This window comes from Saccostrea echinata, unplaced genomic scaffold (assembly GCF_033153115.1).
Source record: "Saccostrea echinata isolate AGI-Se365-2 ecotype Australia unplaced genomic scaffold, CSIRO_AGI_Sech_v1 ptg000018l, whole genome shotgun sequence".
NCBI lineage: Eukaryota > Metazoa > Mollusca > Bivalvia > Ostreida > Ostreidae > Saccostrea > Saccostrea echinata.
Genome location: NW_026889767.1, coordinates 5,809,078 through 5,827,476, shown reverse-complemented (window position 1 = coordinate 5,827,476; position 18,399 = coordinate 5,809,078). Strand labels below are relative to the sequence as shown.

At 32.6% G+C, this 18,399-nt stretch overlaps 1 protein-coding gene across 1 annotated transcript in view; it reads right to left on the bottom strand.

Moving 5' to 3' along the window:
* Positions 1 to 18,399, bottom strand: part of LOC133189469 (chitin synthase chs-2-like) — a 37,500-nt gene that overhangs the window by 925 nt on the left and 18,176 nt on the right. The window contains exons 16-30 of the mRNA XM_061324838.1: positions 12,650 to 13,386; positions 12,300 to 12,529; positions 11,329 to 11,461; positions 10,913 to 10,971; positions 9,977 to 10,064; positions 7,889 to 8,042; positions 7,272 to 7,379; positions 6,948 to 7,083; positions 6,360 to 6,560; positions 5,295 to 5,522; positions 4,286 to 4,983; positions 3,974 to 4,110; positions 2,311 to 2,482; positions 2,058 to 2,158; positions 1,501 to 1,652 (exon numbers count right to left, since the gene is read on the bottom strand). Of these exons, the coding sequence (XP_061180822.1) occupies positions 1,501 to 1,652; positions 2,058 to 2,158; positions 2,311 to 2,482; positions 3,974 to 4,110; positions 4,286 to 4,983; positions 5,295 to 5,522; positions 6,360 to 6,560; positions 6,948 to 7,083; positions 7,272 to 7,379; positions 7,889 to 8,042; positions 9,977 to 10,064; positions 10,913 to 10,971; positions 11,329 to 11,461; positions 12,300 to 12,529; positions 12,650 to 13,386 (3,334 nt within the window). The remainder of the gene's footprint in view (positions 1 to 1,500; positions 1,653 to 2,057; positions 2,159 to 2,310; positions 2,483 to 3,973; positions 4,111 to 4,285; positions 4,984 to 5,294; positions 5,523 to 6,359; positions 6,561 to 6,947; positions 7,084 to 7,271; positions 7,380 to 7,888; positions 8,043 to 9,976; positions 10,065 to 10,912; positions 10,972 to 11,328; positions 11,462 to 12,299; positions 12,530 to 12,649; positions 13,387 to 18,399) is intronic.

Genomic DNA, 18,399 nt, shown 5'->3' with positions numbered 1-18,399 from the left:
TTTATCCTTATTACTTAAGAAAAGTAAAAAATTTTGTTGTGTATTAATGAAATATTTCAAACTATAATCCAGAAAATTCAGAATAGAAATGTAAGAAGGCAAAACCAACTCACCAGTATTGTCAGTCCGTGCTCATTGATGTGTGCAGAGTTTTACAAATTGAACACACCCGGTGAAACATAAACAATAACAATAACAGAGCTCGTGCCATGTTTACAAAAACAGTTTACGTTTCACGGGTGTGTTCAATTTGTTAAACTCTGAACACATCACTGAGCACGGACTGACAATACTGGTGAGTTGGTTTTGCTTTCTCACATTTCTCCTCTTTATTTTCTGGATTATAGTTTAATATTTCTCATTAATGCATTTTTACTTTTCTTAAGTATTAAGGATAAAGTTTACTTTGTGAAAGTGCATACATGTGTCAATCCTGAAATTTGTAGTTTCAATAATTTCCAGATAAAATAATTTTTTAAAATTTTATTTCCGTTTGAAATGCTATAGCAACATATAAGTCATGATATTATACCGAAAATTTGAGAAAATATTAACTTCAAATCTGTGACCAAGCACCTAAAACATATATATACACTTGTAAATATATTTGTTGGTAGAGATAATATGTCATTTCAGTTACTGCAGATACCCTTGTTTTATAAGTATGGTATTATTTAGTTCATGATTTTTTTTCTAATGTTGAAAATATCTGAGGACCGAAGAAGTAACTCTCGTGATTTACCTGTGCATGTAAAAGCTCATGAAATAATAAATAATTAATTGATACAGAATCAACTGTAATCCGATTCTTGATATCTTTTTTGCAAGCTCCAACATCAATGAAATCCACATATAGAGTAATATGATATCAGTCTTGCTTTATAATCGTAAGATCTTTAATTTAGGTAATTAAATTCTGACCTAAAAATAAGCTATTCAGTTTATTTAGTATATGAAAAACTTTCCGTAAAAATATACGGAAACCCATAGCAGTTAATCACAGTTAATAAGGAAACCGGTTATATTTTGTGTGAAATTAATATTAATTTACTACATGTACTTGATATTGTTTAATTCAAAAATCTTTTACTTATATTATTTAATTTCTATATTAATTGCAATTTTGTTAACAGAGGTTGTAACTGTCGCATAAGAATTCTGAAAGTTCAGTGTTAAATGTGCATGTATACCATACAATTTTTTTCTCCTCAAAAAGTACATCGTTCATTTCAACTACCTTTGCTCACTGCCATTGTTGAGACATTGTGAAATCTAAGATAGGACTAAGTTCCACCGATTTGATTTATTTACCCCACCTATTAGGGCTGCTTGGACTACTTTCTGGGACCGCCATGAGACTGCTCTGGGAGCGCTGTGGGACTGCTCTTGGAAAGCTAAACAGTATATCCTATTTCGAAGAAGTTAGATGCATCGACCGATACGGTTGACAGATAATGTAAATTAATCCAAAATAACTATATGTAAAGTTCATCCGCTTACCTATTAGCGAAAGATTTTTTATTTGATTCGTAAGATCATCTTCATTTTCTTCTTCAGGAGAAGATTGGTCCTGTTGTTTTGGATTGTCATCCTTTTTCAGAAAAGGGTTTGGGATCTCTGTTATTGCCAATAGGTGAAGAAATGTTCCCCATCTAAAATTAATATTTATCTTTTTTTTGTTTTAAATGAAATCATAATTTGCTAATGGTGTTTGATGTAAAAAAACATGAAGATGATGATCACTGATCAATTTCATTTTTAAAGTAAAATATGAATCGTGAACAACAAGATAAAAAAGCCCCAGCTTGAAACGCCTCATGTCGAATCAGGTGCCTTGGAGCAGTAAGAGTCCCCTATCGACATTTTACACCATGTTTATACTCTCTTCAAGGTTTTAAAACCATTGAAGATTGTCTCGACAGTAATATAATTTTCTAATTGTGTGGGGCAGCACCCCATCCTGTCCCCCTCCCCCGAAATTACATGCCTTTACTTGAATATATTGCAGATTGTTCTTACATGTACATGTAATAATCAAACCGTGAAACTGTATTTACCTGTGCATAAGCATGCCACAAAACTGAAGGACGAGAATCAGAGTGAAGAAAATGATAAACAGTAATCCAAGGACATCAATTTCTATTTCGTTACCATTTTCCTACAATTTTGATGTTTAAATACGATTTATCGTAAGTTTAAGTTTAATACACTTCCGTTTAAAACATGGATATTCTAAGTGGGAGATGAAACGTTCTAATCTTGCATATAAATGAAATTATCAAAGCTTAATCAAACAAAAATTCAACTCACAAACTTTGTTAAAGTGACAACTGTTGGTCTCCTCAATTGAAACATAAAATTTATGGAAACCCAGATTAAATTTAGAACAGCCATTCCAGCGCAGACATTGTTTCTTAATTCCTTTAACTTCTCCCTGTCTTCATTTTCTTTTGCTTCATCTCTTTGAGGGGGTTTAAGATATCTTTATAAAATTATTCAAATGCATTGTTATAATCAAAAACAATAATGCAGATCTAGTCATACATATGTTGATATTGAGAGAATGAATCATGATTTTAAAAAAAGAAAAAAAGAAAAGAAAATACTCTTAATTAGTTCTTTAAAAAAAACTCGCTGTATGCAGTCATGTTGAAACACAAAAAACTTTTATACAATTGGATTTATAGAGAATTAAAACATTGCTGTGACGTCATGCCTTTGTTCTTGCAGTCTAAAAATTTACCTGTAACCGTCCGATAATAATAATTAACAGTCCAATAACATATTATTGGACGGCAGTGATAACAAAATCGGACAGTAGTTAAAAAACAACAACTAGAGTGAAATCAAGGTTTAATTTGTCCAGAAGCCAAAAAAAAAGTTAGGGAGAAAAAATTCAGGGAAAGCGAACGCGAGGAAATTAAGTTGTTATAAATAGCAAAACCAAGAAGAAACAGGAGTTTTAACCTTCCTCAAAAGTAACACTTTCCATTCGTTTTTTTGCGAAGCTTTTTCGATACAGCACTGTGGATAAGCCAATTTAAATCCATTTCTGATAAAGAAACAGTCTGCAAATCTCTTCATTTAACAAGGTTTGTTCGCCAATGACCTCACTTTTAAAACCCAAGATTTTCATTACATCATCCAATCAAAATTTTAGATAAAAATCCGCATTTTTACTTTAAATGCATTTTGAAGATATCATCCAACACTGTATCTGTATCAATGTCAAACGCACTTAATAAAAAAAAAAATATTCCGAATCATAAAAAAATTCTTCATCACCTGACCACTGTCCATTGCTCCTGCTAAGCCAAACGACTGCCATTGAATGAATGAATGAATGAAATAAAAGAGTTCACTCACTGATTTTACTGTCTAAAGAAAAAAAAAATTTCTCTTTTCTTTTGTCTACTTATTATATGGTTTCAGGTAGAAAACTATTGATGCCTGAACTCCTATTGTGTAATTATCGGACTCCTCCAGGTAACTTTTGGACATTTAAATAGCAATGTTTTAAGTAAGATATATGCCTCATACAATTCTATATGTAAAATTAACAGACTGTTTTCGGCCCTAACGGGCCTCAAACAGTCTGATAATTTTACACATAGAACAGTATTCGGTATATATCCATTACATACACATTAGACCACATTTATTTTTATTTGTAAGTTGTTGTCTAATATCCTGAGGACAGCTCTCATCTTGAGAAATACATTCTACATAAACATGTGTATTATGTTTTGGGATATATGTCAAAAACTATGGAAATTATATGATTGTTTAAAAAAAAATGACGGAGAACTTCGTAATATTTTATACTCAATTAGACAGAAAATGCAAATGATTTCAATATATCTTCTTAAATTGCTATTAGAAAATATAAACAGTCTATGCATTTTTATCGACAAAATATAGATAGTGGAAAGTTTTTCATATACTAAATAAGTGCATGAATTCGAACACAAACCTATCAATGAGTCTTTTCCAGAAATCATCTTCTTTCTCGGTCATCTCTATACGGTTGCCTTTAAATATACCTTTACTTATCCATTGAGGCTCTGAATCATTAACACTGTCTGTAGTTCTTTCATGTTCAACGCTCTGCTAAGTGAAATAAAGATACATGTAAAATAACTATTATTTAATGTTCCCATATTTTGATTTCATTAATTGATATTGATCCTGTGTCGTAAAAACGAGAGAAAAAACAACATTTTCCTTAAAGGCGGTAAGCTGCAACAGGTATTATAACTAAAAAATACGAATAAAATATGCATACTTGTTTTCTAATTGTGTCTTTATCGCTCTTTATTTTTTCTCTACCAACAACGACTTCATCTGGATCATCTTTGGTTGTTTTAGAGTCTTTGGTATGACTATTTCCTTCAATCAATTTTGCAACTAATCGTTCTACATCATCTTCAGACACATATGGTTTTGAAACATTTCCTTTAAACTTCCGAAAGGGTGAAAGTATTTTGGAAACTATATCTTTCTTTTCCGTGTCTTTCCCCTTCATCTTCCCACTTTCTCGTGTTCCCCAGGAAACATCATTTAAATTGCATAATGAGTATATTATCAAGACGAGAAAACCACATGGTACCAGCACAAAGTATAATAATCCGAACAAAAGATTGTCCCATTCTCTTGGATGAAATAGTGCAGCTATCACAAAAATGGCTATGATTCCACAAAGAAATACGACACTTGGATGGAAAGGCGATTCAGTGACAGCGGTTATGATCACACCCACTAAGACAACGATCATGATTATAACGTATATTCCACTTAGAAGCTGTGCTACAAGTAGCTGAATGTTTGAGTTACAAGTTAGACATATAACGAAAAAGAGGATTACAGGAGCAAGAGAAGCAATGTACGACGTTAGCAGATCAATTTTGAATACTGCCACAAAAGCACCAGCAATCATCATCAAAATTGTAGCCGGTCCTACTATTGTGGCAACCAGTAATGATCCTGCAATTTGGGTCAAAAAAGTTATAAACACAAATTGCACATATAGCATATTCATTTACAAGATAAAAGGAATGATTTTACATGGAACAAAAAGGAACAGATTATATTAATTGAAAAGTCTGATTTTGGAGTCTTATGTGAACTTTGACAAGGTAAAAAGGAAAAAAGTATAGGAATATTAAGGAATAAACAATATTTATTGATAATAGTCGGATTTTTGAGTCTTTCGTTTTTTTAAAATTAATATCCATCCAAAATTCCACAATCTCTCTCTCTCTCTCTTGTATTGCAATCCATGTGGAGAAACACACCTTGATAAAAAATGTACAGCCAACTTATATTTGCATTAGCTTGGACTGTATTTCTACAATCTTGTAGAAGAGACATAATGTTGGCAAGAGTTGAAGGACCCCATCTTTTTCTTTGCTTGAAATATTCATTAAATCCCTCTGGAGCATATGTAAAGGCATCTGCTCCTGCTGCATAATCAACTCTGTAGCCTTGTTGTAGAAGTAACGTACATAGCCACCTGTCTTCCCCTGATAATCCCAAAAAAAATATTGTAACATAACCAAAAGTTATATCATATATTAAATTCAGAGGAAGAGAACAGTAAAGCGGAGGTAAATCGAATAGAACCAATCAACCGTATCCCATATACCCGCAAAAGACTCAGGCTTTATATTTTGTTCGAGATTAAACTTAAAAAAAAAAAAAAAAAAAAGAAAAGAAACAAAATTTAAAAAAAAGTACAAGTAAGCCAGTCAGGTGAATGATGTTACATTGTAGTTATATTGCTTAAATTTACTGATTCTGTTTTTCATAGCTGATTATGCACCTTTCATGGATTTCAATTAAATATGTACATTCATTTCAATCATTTGCGCAAGCCTCTTATCAGATACATAGTTAATTTCACCTCTAACCACTGACACGAAAGATGGAAACAATTCAGAGTTTGCTCTTTGATGTTATATTGAATATAACTCAAAGTATTGTTAGAAATAGATCACATCTTCACTCTTGAGTCTAAAACTGCAATAAACATATATGGATTTAACAAAAATGTGCCAACATTTTACTTGCAGTTTATTAAATCGTCATGACAGCACACATTGCAATTATTTGACGTCATATTCCATTATGACGTCATATCTCCCTAGTTCAGCGAAGTGATTACATAGGTTGCAGTTTATTATTTTTGGGAAAGCTCAACCTACCTGTTAAGCAATATATCTGTTTTAATAGTCTTAATTTTGTGTCGTACATGAAATGCAGAATCATATTTCAAGCTTTTAAGTCTTGTCATGCAATTGTAAAATCGCATTAATTACCTGAAGATCTTTGAACTGCGAGGTATAAAGGTGAAAACATACCTTGATCATACATGAGGTGGTGTGATGCTTCTGTTGGTAATTGTGTGTATTTATTCATTACGTTATCATCCATTAAGGCGAAACCTCTGAAAAGACTGAAGCACCCAGGAGAACACAGCACACATCCCAGAACGTGTTCTGTCGCTTTCTGAAGCCAATGGGCAACTGCATACTCAAACTTTTGATACCAAACAATGGGACCTAAAATTGATACCAACTGTGAACCCGATGTAATGCATGTTATGATCATGTCCATATTGTAACCTTTGATTTTCTACGATGCATTTCGAACTACGTAAAATTAGCTGAATTAAGATGAAAAAAGAATAAATTATAGACATTTAAGTGCAAATGAAGTGCTAAAAATCCGTCCGAACAGAATATACCTCCATCATCTTTACTGAAAACCCCCAAATAATTATAGTATCTGATTATCACAACCAAGTATAAAAATGGTAGAGATTTCTTAACTTTACCTATTCAAGAGCTTCGTATCTGGATATAAGAAAAAAGAGGAATAAAGTGAAAACCTAAAATGTTTGTGTTCAACATTATAACTTTCATTGCTATTTCAAAAAAGAAGAATACCACTGCCAATTGGGTGAATACGGCCACATGAAGCTCCAACTCTGTCTTCCTTTCTCATTCTGTCTACAAGAATCCTCAAGGAACCTGGTGAAAAATCTACGTCTCCATCTAAGGCAAGGAGAAATGTGTTGTTTGCCTGCATCAAGATTGATAATGGAAGTTTACTTTTGTGCGCTTGCTTTCAATATAACCAGGCATTAAGCAATGTAAATGGCAGTCCTTTAATGATAGACATGAGGCAATTTTATTACTTATAGATAAAGTGTTGATCACATTAAAACAAAGAGACATAATTAATTATTTTTTTAATGAAGAAAACAATACTCTTGGTTTAAGGAGTTCCTCGAATGTTTTCTTGCTTTCTCTGTGAGTTTGCATTTCGATGGTTTCGATGCTCAAGCGATAAGCAAGCAAATAATACATGTACATCACCTGTTGTAAAGATATATATATATATATATATATATATATATATATATATATATATATATATATATATATATATATATATATATATATATATATGCGCATGTAATAGGATGTGTTAAACCTATGTCTTTAATCCACTTACAACAAACAAACAAATAAAAAAAGATTGTCTAGAGATTTTTTATACAAGTGAAATAAATATAAATAATAAATAAAAAGTCTGATTTTAACGACGATTTCACAACAATGTTAGAGAAAGAGATAAAATTTGTTTTAATCGAAAAAAGAGAATTTTGAACATCCTGGAAAAATTTCAATTTTTTATTACTTTGGGAATTTTGTGTTTATATTTGTGTCATTTAAAACCAAAAAAAGTCTTAAAAATATATTCCATTCCGTGCATTTGATTTTTTTCCGGTTTGTTACAGATGTCCTTAAATGAATTCTATATTATTTGCAATCATTACATGTACGTTCATACACATCATCCAATACAGTGGTACTAATTTTACCTGCGACCATCTTTTTTTGTTTCGTATTTTTGTTTTATCTTTCAGATGAATGAACATAAGATTTCCCCCAGGCATTTTATATACGATTTGGGCTCCATATACTGTGCAGATTATTACAGGTTTTTCCAGTTTGGTGGCCTTTGCATGGACGGCACTGCATAAAAAAATCATGTGTATTTTGATATGAAATTAAAGGGGATAAAATCGAGCATACAAAAATTTTCAATTTTAAAAATGAACGCATATATCTCTTTAACAATATCTGCATTCAAAATGTATTTTTCTTATACATGTAACAACTACTGAACTGTATAAATAATTTCAATGGCACAGATGCAAACTTAATCCTCAGTTTAAAATAAAGTGTGAGCAATACGCAGGTATGTTAAGGACACACTCAATTCATTTCTTGGGAAATTTAGACATTTTTTGAAAATCGTAGCTTTGATAAATTATTAAGAACACCAACAAAACATAAACTATTGTAAACGATTGTATAGACCTCAAAGAGACTAATGACAAGAAGTGCAGCCCCTTGATGGCATCACCTGACTGTTATAAATAGAAAATATCCCTAGCAAAGACATTACCTTTGGGTTTTATGACTTCTGTAAGTAAAGAAAAATAACGGAAAAACATCCTACTGTCCTGTCAGTGAAAAAAAAATATTTCACATATTTGCATGAAAACTTACCCGATGTTTAGTTTTTTATTCATATATTCCGAGGATTTTCTTCCTCATGTGTTTACCCCACGATACTAGGAGCGCTTTCCAGGTTTTATAGAGCACAGTCACGCTTTCGATCTTGATAACCATATTTTTAAAGTATTCTGCTAAGTATGTATTTTTTGCATTTTTGTCGTCATAAATTACAAAGAAAAAACCGACCGGTACTAGTAAACAACTGATTAGCTCTCATAAGATATTAAACTGGTGAAATTAAATCAGGCTACCAGGTAAACAAATGTTAATCGTATACAATCCAAAATAATAATCACGACATTTGATTCTAAACTCCCATTTTACGTATCTTTTTACATACCTTTTACATACCTTCTTAACCAGATTCTCTTAACACCTCATATTTACCTCTCAAATCTCGATAAACAGTTATGACGTCATCGATTTGAGCATTTAACTAAAGGTGCAGATAGCATAAGAGAATAAAAAATTCTTGTTAATGTTTCTTTGATTTTAATGATTTTCAGAAAATTAATTAAATCTCTAAATACAAATATTAAAAATACATTAGTTCTAAAGTTGATGTCATGTAACTTACTTTGAGTTCATATAGTATCACAGATAATGTCAAGTCAGAATATCTGAATGTTTTTTTAACATACCTGCTTACGGATTTTATTTAAATTCTTTATTTTTAGTGATAATCCTTTTTTCTTTCATTTTCTTAAATTATGGTGGAAAGGAAATTATACATGTAAATGACAAACTTTATTAAACATTTTTTTTTATCAAATAATGCAAGTATTTTTTTTTACCCATGACAGACTGTTATAACAAAAATATTGAGGGTATTGAATAGGCATTACTAACTCTCCTAGGTAAGTAAACATGTTTAGTTTGGATCCTCTTATAATTAAGGCAAGTAATCATATATGGACTCAAAAGCCACAAATCTGTGAAAGTTTTAAGAGCAAAACACTTGATTCGTAAGTCTTAAGTGTAGACCCATATACAAAAATCATTAAAATATCTTAAGTTTGCATACAATATACATTGGCTTTAAAATTGAGTTTCTAACAAGTGAAGTTCAACTCTATGCATACAAATGTTTTTTTTATAAAAATAGATAATTAATAGTACATTGTAATTTTTGACATGCATTCATAGGATAAAAAAACTCAAGGGGGTTTGAAAAAAAAAAAGATATCAAAGTCCTTGGATGTTTTTCTTGCCTTGTCATGTAAGAAACACGCCTTGTTGAATTTAGGGTTTTGTATTTAAAGAAAAAGTATATATGTTCCCAGGAAGAATTGTTTAATAAAAATTATAACGGGTCCAAAACCATCAGATATTACATGTACTCTTAATTATCATCTTATTTGTTTTGTATAAATCTAAATACTTACCTAACGGTTTCATTCATAACAGAAGCAAAATTCTTTACAAAATCATTCACATCATTTTTCTGGAATGCGTCGTCAAAAAGAATATGTGCTAGAAAAAGAAAAATATTAAAACATCCTCGCAAAATAAAATATTAAAATCCAGTGCATGTTCTACTTACAAACTACTTCTTATGCTATGGAGGCTGCTGACAAATAAGTTGATGGTATTAGGATATCAACATTCTCGTTTTAAAGTCAAAATGTCGCAAATTCCATGGTCGATCAGTGACATTGTTTGCGAATGTTGATTGACATCTTTCATACACATTGTAAGGCGATCATTTGCACACTAAATTTTGTACCTGAACATGACAAGGCACACACGGTGGTTGTGTCAGCAGGAGATGCTTACTCTTCTACGGTATCTAATCCAACATCTTTTTCATTGTCCGAGCTCAAAAATTGCATTGTTTAAATGGACTTTTAGAATAATCACTGTTCGTTATCTTTACATTTCATGAGCAGAAATTTGTAAAGGCTAATATTTACATTTTAAGTATCTTAAACCGAGATTAAACAACAAATAAGGTAATAGCTTTATATCCTCATAAAGCAAGCCTCACAACTCCATGCTTTCTCGCTGTTTTTGCTTAGTAATTAATGGGTGGGGCCTGTCGAAATTTCTCATTATTGAATTTTTTTTTCACCGAATCAAGGTTCAGGTTAACATTTAAACACGAGGAAAACCTGCCTTCGGAGTTCATGCAAATTATCACGCGAGCAAAGTAATTGATTACATCTTAAAAAAAATTGCTAGACAGTAATTTCTTAAGTAATCGTTTTTTACCTTTGAATTTTAGAAAATAAAGACGTATTTGCGCAAAAGAAAAAATACTTTATGTCATTTTTTGAACACAAAAATGCTGAAAAATCAATTTTTTCCCCCAGAAGCATAACCTTCAAACTCGTAGTAGTCTTGATCTCCTTCTTTCCTTCCAGACTGGTCCTTGTCGACTCTACAATTCATGAAAAAATAACTGCCTTTAATATTTTATATGGGGATCTTAATCAAAGAGACTAATTTTTTTTACACAGGTCTGAATGTTAAAAACGGTAGACTTAAATTATATTTAACTTCTTACGCTTGTTGGAAATATTTTAAGGAATGTAATGACAATTTGTCAGTCAAATTGAGAAACTGCCATTGTGCGTGTCTATTTTACAGCTACAGTAACTGGTACCGAATTAAAAATTAAAAATTACTTTCATAAAGAGGGGAAAAAAATGTCAAAAAAGGAATACTCTTTTGAAATAAACTGAAATCAATTTCCTTCTCAAAATAATAAAATTGTGAAAACACTTGTTTGACTTACCTATATAAGGATTTTAGCAATTGCTTCATTTCATTAAGAGTTTCGTGCCACAAAGTAGCGCATGCGAAGACTCGTGGATAAATATTTTCTGTCCTTTCACTTAGGTTTTTATACAATATAACAAGAAACAAAACTTAATGATGTCTTATGACTGTTTAAATAAAACATATTCACTTTACTTAAGTATTTGTTTAAGAATTTAGCTACTTTTATAAGTTTCCATGGACCACAAGACTAATCTGAGGACTTCGGTCCTGTTTTTTTTTTCCTTTAAAAAAAAATTATACAAATTTAACAAGGATTTTCCATCTTCCTTCCTATGAAAACTTCTTACACCATAATGTGATCCAATCATAGCTCAGATGGTTCATGACTTAAACACAAAAATGTGGATGCCTAAAAATTGTCATGACTAACATATTTTTCTTTTTCTTTTTTCTATTGTGGTTTTTCCCCTTCTATACATGCATTCTGTAAAATATAATCCCCGATTTTAGCGTTTAATTCTTTTTTTCTACATATTCTTATGTAGATAACTCATCTCTATTACATCTTTTCCCTAGGCCTAGGGACCATGAACTGAGGAAAGTTGAATGTGCGCTACATAAGATGCTTGCATATTGGCCCAGAGGTCTCTGACAGAACGTTGTTCCCAATATTGTTTTTATTAATTACAATTTGAAATCTCGATCTCCTATTAAATTGCTCAAATCTGCACTACCTGAAGCTTTTTTTTTTTATAATAATAAAACTGATCAGGACCCTGTTGTTGTTGATGAAAGAAATCTTAAAATTCTTTTTCCGTATTTCCACGGAAGCATTGATTCAAATCAACTTTAATTTTCACGATTTGAGGATGCTTATCTATAGATTTAATTCAAGTCAGTAATACTGACCTTGGGGGGATAATAATTATGATGATGATGATGATAATTATAATAATAATAAAGATTTTCCTCCTATATCTTTACATGTAAAATGATCCCCTTCTGTGACCCTTACCTTAATAAAGAATTGCCTATACCTTTCTTCCTCCGAATGATGTTCTTCCTGGCCAATGATGTTTTTTCTCGTATCGCTGTCCTCTTCTTTCTTGATGTTTGTCTTTTCCATATTTGGTATTTCTCTTACTAGCCGCCTTCTATTCATCACCAAATGTTGCTCCATTAGAATTCCGCAATATAAGGGATTGACAAACAGGCTGACAGAACACAGATGCAAATCAGTGATTTTCTTTTTCAATAATAATGGTTCATTTGCTTATTATTCAATTAATTTTGTAGTATTAGAATATGACTAATTCTTATCGTCCTTCTCTTACCGTTCTATCTTAGCAATTCTCTCTTGCGAGGGAAACCAAATGTGCTGGCCAATCCAGTACATTGATAAAAGCCAAGCTGCAGTGACTGTAAGGTGAAGCCAGTTGTTTGCTATTTCATGATTATGTTCACAGGCAATATCTATATTAATCGAGGATATCACTGAAAGAATGCTTTCGCTGTCATCACAATAATATGCCATTAGTGTAATGAAGATCGGAGTAGAAATCAGACAAGGTATGGAAAACGAAAATATTTGCATCCGTAGTTTACAAGCCGTGTATGCGACATAGTATCCGACGAATCCGGATATAACGAGGGCAATTATATCAGAGAAAAATCCAACATTATCGTAGTTTGTTATTGTTGACCAAAATTCAGAATTCAGAAGTTCTGTTTGATCTCCAACAAGAAGGCTTGCCGATAAAACCGTCATTGCTATCTTCGTTAATGAAACGATAATGCCAAAATACGGTCTGCTTTCTTGCAACTCGTATTTGACTTTATTAATGCCTCTCTGAAAAATTTTGGAAAAACATCCTTTGTCAGCAGCAAAATTTTCCCACCATGACAAAGAAGTGAAAAGGAAAGCTGCAAAAACTTTGATATACATAAAAGAATTGTAAGAAATGTCTTCAAATACTCCTGGCATACCTCTCTCATACTTAGCTATTGCAGTTTGAAGTGTTTCAGGTAAAAGATCTGTTTTTGGAAGAAGCAAAATAGGAATGACAGAAACCTGAATGATAATTGCAAGGACATCAAAAATAATAATTGTTACTTTTCTACACGTTGTTATTTGTTTTCTAACCAGTCTTTGTTCCCTAACCGTAAACGGTTTCAAAAGACTTGGGACAATTGCAATAGCACTAAGTATGCATATTCTTTGAACAACTCCAAGGTCAGGCATAAGTTGAAATACAAGTATGCATAGTCCGATGGAATGAAAGGCTTCAATTATAACACACTGCAATGAAATAATTGTTTTTGATAAATATTACTGCAAAATGCACAACTTCTTTCTGACAAAAAGTTGTTTATAGACTGAAAAGAAGACAAAATGCTCTAGCGCTATTTTCCAAGGACATATTTCAAATAAATACTGAAAAATCAAAATATATTACAATTGTTTGCCATACTTACCATTAATACACTTCCAAAACTAGGCCGATTCATATTTCCAAAGAAGACTTTCCAACAGCTTGCAAGGAAGTTAAGAATGTACGGTGTGCATATAGGAATCACTAAAAGAAGATTGTGTGCCCCAGAAGCTGAAGACTAAAAAATATATATATACATTACAAAGGCTTAACTATGTACTGAGTGAGTATTATAATTTTGAACTAGCTTAAAGAATCGCATGAATATTTTTAGCTATAAGTACCATTTCGTTATACGTCTCGTTTCCAGTAGAATTTTGAGTCGGCTCTGTGTTATTTCTCAGTTTTGAAGTTGCCATCACAAGACTGATTTTTTGAATGACCATGGATGACAGGAAAATTGTGAACAAACAAAAATACACCAGAACCTTAATAATTCGAAAACTTGTATGCGAATGGACATCATTCTGTTTTCTTTCCCTGTCCATTACTTTAAACCTATCCCAAAACCTGTAAGATAAGAGGCTCAATGTTATTATTTTTGCTTGATAGATCAAGTTCTTAAAATATTATGAAAGACTTCCCAAATTCCTTTTTAAACACAAAATTTTCTTTATTTTCTGCAAAGTTTACAAACTTAAGACAATTGATTTGTGAAACTCGCAATCAAAGTTTTTGTTTATCTCTCGTGTGTTTTAACACTCCTCTGTGTATCAAATTGATTAATTTGGTCATTATTCTTCAAATTCCATCAACTATTAAAATGTCCGCTAAGAAACATGAGCATGAAGAGTTATAGTTTTTTCCCTTGTATACCTCTATGTGTTTTGATAAGAAAATAAAAGAAACATTTAATTGCTATTAAATATAGAAAGGGGTTCTTGATTTTTTTTTTTAGAAATATAATAAATTCATTCTTCGTTTGGTTTCTTAACAATGCAAAATATTTCATCGCTGCATCTAAGAATAAAGAACAAGTCTCAATAAGGCTTATCTGTGGTACCCTGTTACTTGTCAAATTTTGAACTTAAATTAAAACCTTGCGAATTAAATTGACTAACAGATATCTTCATTGTTTGATTCAACATCTGAAAATGTCAAAGAATGGGTATACACAACATACAAAGCTGCGTTTGGATGTGGAGTCCCTGAAGAGACATAATTTGTCGAAATGCGCATCTGATGCATCAAAATTGTTACCGTATATGATTTACATTATAACTCCTGGGTCGAGGCCTCTGCTGGTGGACTGTTAGTCCCCAAGGGTCTCTACAGCCCAGTAACGGTACTAGCTTGAAAATACGGATATATATTTCATCGCCGTGGTAATATTTAGAAATTTATTTCAAATTTAAGGATTATCTCCCTCATGCATAGCTCTGATCCTTCGACGTATCTGGCTCCAGTCTTTGGCACTTTTTTCAGCTCTTCCAATTCTTTTTATTTAAATTTTGGATTCCCAACCTTTCGGCTTGAGCATCACTGAAGAGACATAATTTGTCGAAATGCGCATCTGGTGCATCAAAATTGGTACCGTATATGATTTATATACTGAACGCAAAAGAAACGCAACAAGCAGTAATCTACAAATATTTGAATTTTTTATCTAATGATTTTCAAAAATGAATACACTAAGCTAAAACTCGATTTAAAAACATCATGAATTTGATAAATTTGTTAAATGATTATCTTATAACTTTAGAAAGTAACACATGATTGTTAAAACACCCCCCACCCCGCCCATTCAGTTACAGCGTGCAAGACTGCCATGCACAACAGTTGCAGCTTGATTTCTACGATGCAATAGGTTCATCAATCTCGAGATCTGAGCGACAGAAATATTTTTTGCCATTTTTAAATGCCGGTTTTTCATATGATGAGGTCGAATTTTCTCTAGCCAATTTCAGTGTAGTAACCCTTGGACTTCCGGTCCAAGGACTGTTATTTATGCTAATGATACGCATGAACCTCTTTAGGCGTGATGTGGGTCATATTTGCATCTGCAACTCTCCATCACCTTTATTTTTGAGATTTTCCAGCTAGAGCAATGGAAATGCGAACTTAAAGTCATTTTCAGGAAGCCTTGGCATCGCTTGCGGAAAAGAAAGGGGAATTTTTTTTTCCGGAACATTGCTGCATTACTTATGATGAACAGATACAAACCCTTCAACCCCCATATTATTGCCAAAATGTTTTGTTAAACATGCAATTTTTGATTTCTGTTAAGTGGACTCAAACTTAACTTCCAGTTATGGTATGAAAATTATTCAACAGTTAAATTACCGATATTTACAATGTTGAAAATATCCTTACTTTTTAGATACAAAATTATATCTTATATGTAATATTTCCCCCTAAAATATGATGTTGCGTTTCTTTTGCGTTTCAGTATATTATGACTCCTGGGTCGAGGCCTCTGCTGGTGGACTGTTAGTCCCCAAGGGTCTCTACAGCCCAGTAACCAAGTACTTCGGTACTAGCTTGAAAATACGGATATATATTTCATCGCCGTGGTAATATTTAGAAATTTATTTCAAAATTAAGGATTATCTCCCTCATGCATAACTCTGATCCTTCGACGTATTTGGCTCCAGTCTTTGGCACTTTTTTCAGCTCTTCCAATTCTTTTTATTTAAATTTTGGATTCCCAACCTTTCGGCTTGAGCATCACTGAAGAGAATAATTTGTCGAAATGCGCATCTGGTGCATCAAAATTGGTACCGTATATGATTTACATTGATTTTCATGAATATTAAAAGAAGTCAGTGACAGGTGCACACTCTACAGCTTTTAGAAGCACTGAACACAGGTTTTTTTTCAGAGTCGAGTTTCAAAATATTTTATTTATATTATATGTATAAATATTAAGTAAAAATATCTTTCTTGAAAAGCCTTGTGTTCTACATGTATATTTTCTAATTAAAAGTATCTGGTTTTGAATCTCTTGGTTGGCTTTGTTTACATCCAATTAACCTTTTTATGGCCGGTATAAAATCATAACAAGTGGATTTGTATCGTCATGGTTAAATGTCCCCAGTTAACGTGCTACCTCGCAGTAAAAGCGTACTCAGTTATATATCAGTCAGTACGGACTTGTTTGGCTCATCTTATTATAACATTATATTGTCAAAGTTTTGTAAATAAAGAACTTTATTTTTAGTTCATTGTGATTATTATATAGTTCTATTTTTAGGTAACCTGAGTCACTCAAGTGACCTATTGCTATCTGTTTTCGTCCGTCGTCGTGCGTCGTCCGTCGTGCGTTAACTTTTGAACATTTTTAACTTCTTCTCTATAACCGCTTAACCAATTTCAACCAAATTTAGAATATAGCATCTATGGGTGAAGGGGAACAAAAATTGTGAATTTCATGGTCCATGCCCCCCCGGGGCCTGAGGGGTGGGGCTAAAACCACCAAAAATAATGCAATCTTTAAAAATCTTCTTCTTTACTCCTGGACATCAAGCAGTCAAACTGTTGGCATCATTGTAATAAGCACTGAGCCCTCTACCAAAATTGTGAAATTCATGGCCCCAGGGTTAGGGGTTCTGGCCCCAGGGTGGGGCTATATAGATCATATAGTGAAAGTGCATTATTTCTTTGAAAATCTTCTTCTCTGCTCCTGGTATCAAATAAAGTTACTAAGTACATAGTTATGATGAGCAAGAGTGCCTCTTCCAAAATTGTGAAATTCATGGCCCCAGGGTCAGGGGTTCTGGTGTTAGGGCGGGGCTCTATTGATTATATAGTGAAAATGCATTAATTCTTTGAAAATCTTCTTCTCTGCTCCTGGGTATTAAATAAAGGAACTAAGTACATAGTTATGATGAGCAAAAGTGCCTTTTCAAAAATTGTGAATTTCATGGCCCCAGGGTTAGGGGTTCAGGTGTTAGGGCGGGGCTCTATTGATTATATACTGAAAATGCATTAATTCTTTGAAAATATTCTTCTCTGCTTCTGGATATTTAATAAAGTAACAAAGTACATAGTTATAATGAGCAAGAGTACCTCTTCCAAAATTGTGAATTTCATGGCTCCAGGGTCAGGGGTTTTGGTGTTAGGGCGGGGCTCTATCAACTATATAGTGAAAATGCATTAATTCTTTGAAAATCTTCTCCTCTACTCCTGGGCATTAAGGTGATAAACTAAGTACATATTTATGATGAGGAGGTAGGCCTCTTCCAGAATTGTGAAAGCCATGGCCCCTGGGTCAGGGGTTCTGGTGTTAGGGCGGGGCTCTATTGATTATATAGTGAAAATGCTTTAATTCTTTGAAAATCTTCTTCTCTGCTCCTGGGTATTATTTAAACAAACTAAGTGCATGGTTATGATGCATAAGGATGCCTTTTCAAAAATTGTGAATTTTATGGCCCCAGGGTCAGGGGTTCTGGTGTTAGGGTGGGGCTCTATTGATTATATAGTGAAAATGCATTGATTCTTTGAAAATCTTCCTCTCTACTACTGGAGACTATTTAAACAAACTAAGTGCATGGTTATGATACATAAGGATGCCTTTTCAAAAATTGTGAATTTCATGGCCCCAGTGTCAGGGGTTCTGGTGTTAGGGCGGGGCTCTATTGATTATATAGTGAAAATTCATTGATTCTTTGAAAATCTTTTTCTCTGCTACTGGAGATTATTTAAACAAACTA